This window comes from Cannabis sativa, chromosome 3 (genome assembly GCF_029168945.1).
Source record: "Cannabis sativa cultivar Pink pepper isolate KNU-18-1 chromosome 3, ASM2916894v1, whole genome shotgun sequence".
Lineage (NCBI taxonomy): Eukaryota > Viridiplantae > Streptophyta > Magnoliopsida > Rosales > Cannabaceae > Cannabis > Cannabis sativa.
In genome coordinates, this window is record NC_083603.1 from 7,990,702 (window position 1) to 7,992,512 (window position 1,811).

Below are 1,811 nucleotides of genomic sequence, written 5' to 3' on the forward strand. Positions count from 1 at the left end.
AAATATTATTAACAAGTCATTTATGAAAAGGGGGCACAACTTGTGTAAAAAATCCAGAAGACAAGTAATATTTATTCTGAAAAATTGCTAAACCAAAATTTCAAAAACTAAATAACACATGAAGTCGTTAAGAAAAACTAAAGAACACTAATAAGTTCAAATTAAATTACCGTGAAAAAAAAAGAAGAAGAAGAAAATAAACAAAAATTGGTAGTTACAGCACAATCTAAATTTGTTTACTCATCATTTCTTTATATAATGTTAAAAGCGGTGTATTTTTGGGATAGTTTTTGTAAAAGTAAAAATTAGGTCTGGCCCTCTTAGCCGCATTGATATTCTCCTTCCTCTTTTCTTTTTTGTAAAGTCCCTCAAAATATTTAGGAGTACTAACAATGTGGATGTAATAATCTTCGAACACCTCCTTCCAGTTGATAAATGTTTTATCATGATGAGGACGAACATCGCATGTGCAGCATGGCATTTTTGTCTGCCAAAAATCGTTTTCTTTCTTATCATCACACAAAATCCTAAATTCTTTACAAGTGCACCCTAATCTGGCCACATCATTACCTGGAAGAAACTCCAAAATCTTCATCTTAAGATCTGGATGAAGTTCTATCAAGCACGGAAGACTCGAAAACCCGGCCTCTTCGCGAAGCTTTACCTTGAGAGGAAACGCAAGCTCATCTCTTACACTGGTCCAGAATTGTTCAAACCCATCACGGTGTTGTACTGATAATGGAAATCTAAGTATTGATTCCAGTTTATGATTGTAAAAAAATAATTGAAAAACTATTGATCCTTCTTCTTGTTTTGACTTGACAGAGACAGATAAACATTGTTCAAAACTTTCGAAATCCAACTCTACTGTTTGTGGTAATTTACTTTCATTCTTCTTCAAAATATCAGATAGAGTGTAGCAAAACGACACCGTTGAGGAAAAAGGTAGTTGATGAAACTTATGATTAATTTGATTTCCTGAAATTTGATCATATCCAACGAAATCAGATTCTAAAAAAACAGCATGAACCGTAATGGCCATGAGTTTGTGAATGTGATGATCATGATAATCAATATTTGGATAATCGGCTAATAATTCTTCTCTCTGTGTTTGGAAACAAATATGCTGACTTTTATAATAATCACTATCGTATGGTTTGATATCGATATTGATGTTTTCTTTGGTAGTCTTCTTCTTGTTTTTCTTCTTCTTCATCATCTTTTCAATCTTCTTTTTGAACTCCAAATATTTATTCTTCTTGGTCATCTTTTTAATCTTCTTATTGAACTCCAAATTGTTCTTATTAAAAGTCTCGTCGTTTAAAAATTTGAGCATAACATATATGTCGTCTGGGGAGTACCATAACTCAAAAAGTGCTATCTTTCGTTTCCATTGGGTATCACGGTTGCACTTGATGCAAACTTTAAACTTATCATCATCATCACCCATTTCTTTTCCTGAAAAAGGAAACATAATATTTATGGTTTTCTATATGAAAAGAGACCACTACTTATGTTTTTTTTTTGACTACATGTATGTTCTCTTATTTATTTATATAAGATAGACGTACTAAAAAAAGATATTTTTAACATAATTATACTCAAATTAGGTTTCCATTATTTAAACTTAAATCTGTTTTGGATATAAATCATAAAAAATATCTACCGCCAAATGGCGAATTCAAATACATAGGGCTATCTACTTTGAAAAAAATAATAAATAAATTATAATACATAGCACTATCTAATAAACGACAAAGAAAATTATTAAGTTACTTTACCTTCTATTATAAAAATAACAAAATAAATAA

At 30.3% G+C, this 1,811-nt stretch overlaps 1 protein-coding gene across 1 annotated transcript; it reads right to left on the bottom strand.

Moving 5' to 3' along the window:
- Positions 1-226: 226 nt before the first annotated feature.
- On the bottom strand, positions 227-1,450 carry LOC133035886 (uncharacterized). The gene has a single exon (XM_061112325.1). The coding sequence runs from the start codon at positions 1,448-1,450 to the stop codon at positions 227-229; it is 1,224 nt and encodes a 407-aa protein (XP_060968308.1).
- Between the last annotated feature and the right edge of the window lie 361 nt (positions 1,451-1,811).

What these genes read in the sequence shown, in the direction of transcription:
- LOC133035886 (XM_061112325.1), bottom strand. Translation starts at nt 1,450, where the DNA reads ATGGGTGATGATGATGATAAGTTTAAAGTTTGCATCAAGTGCAACCGT.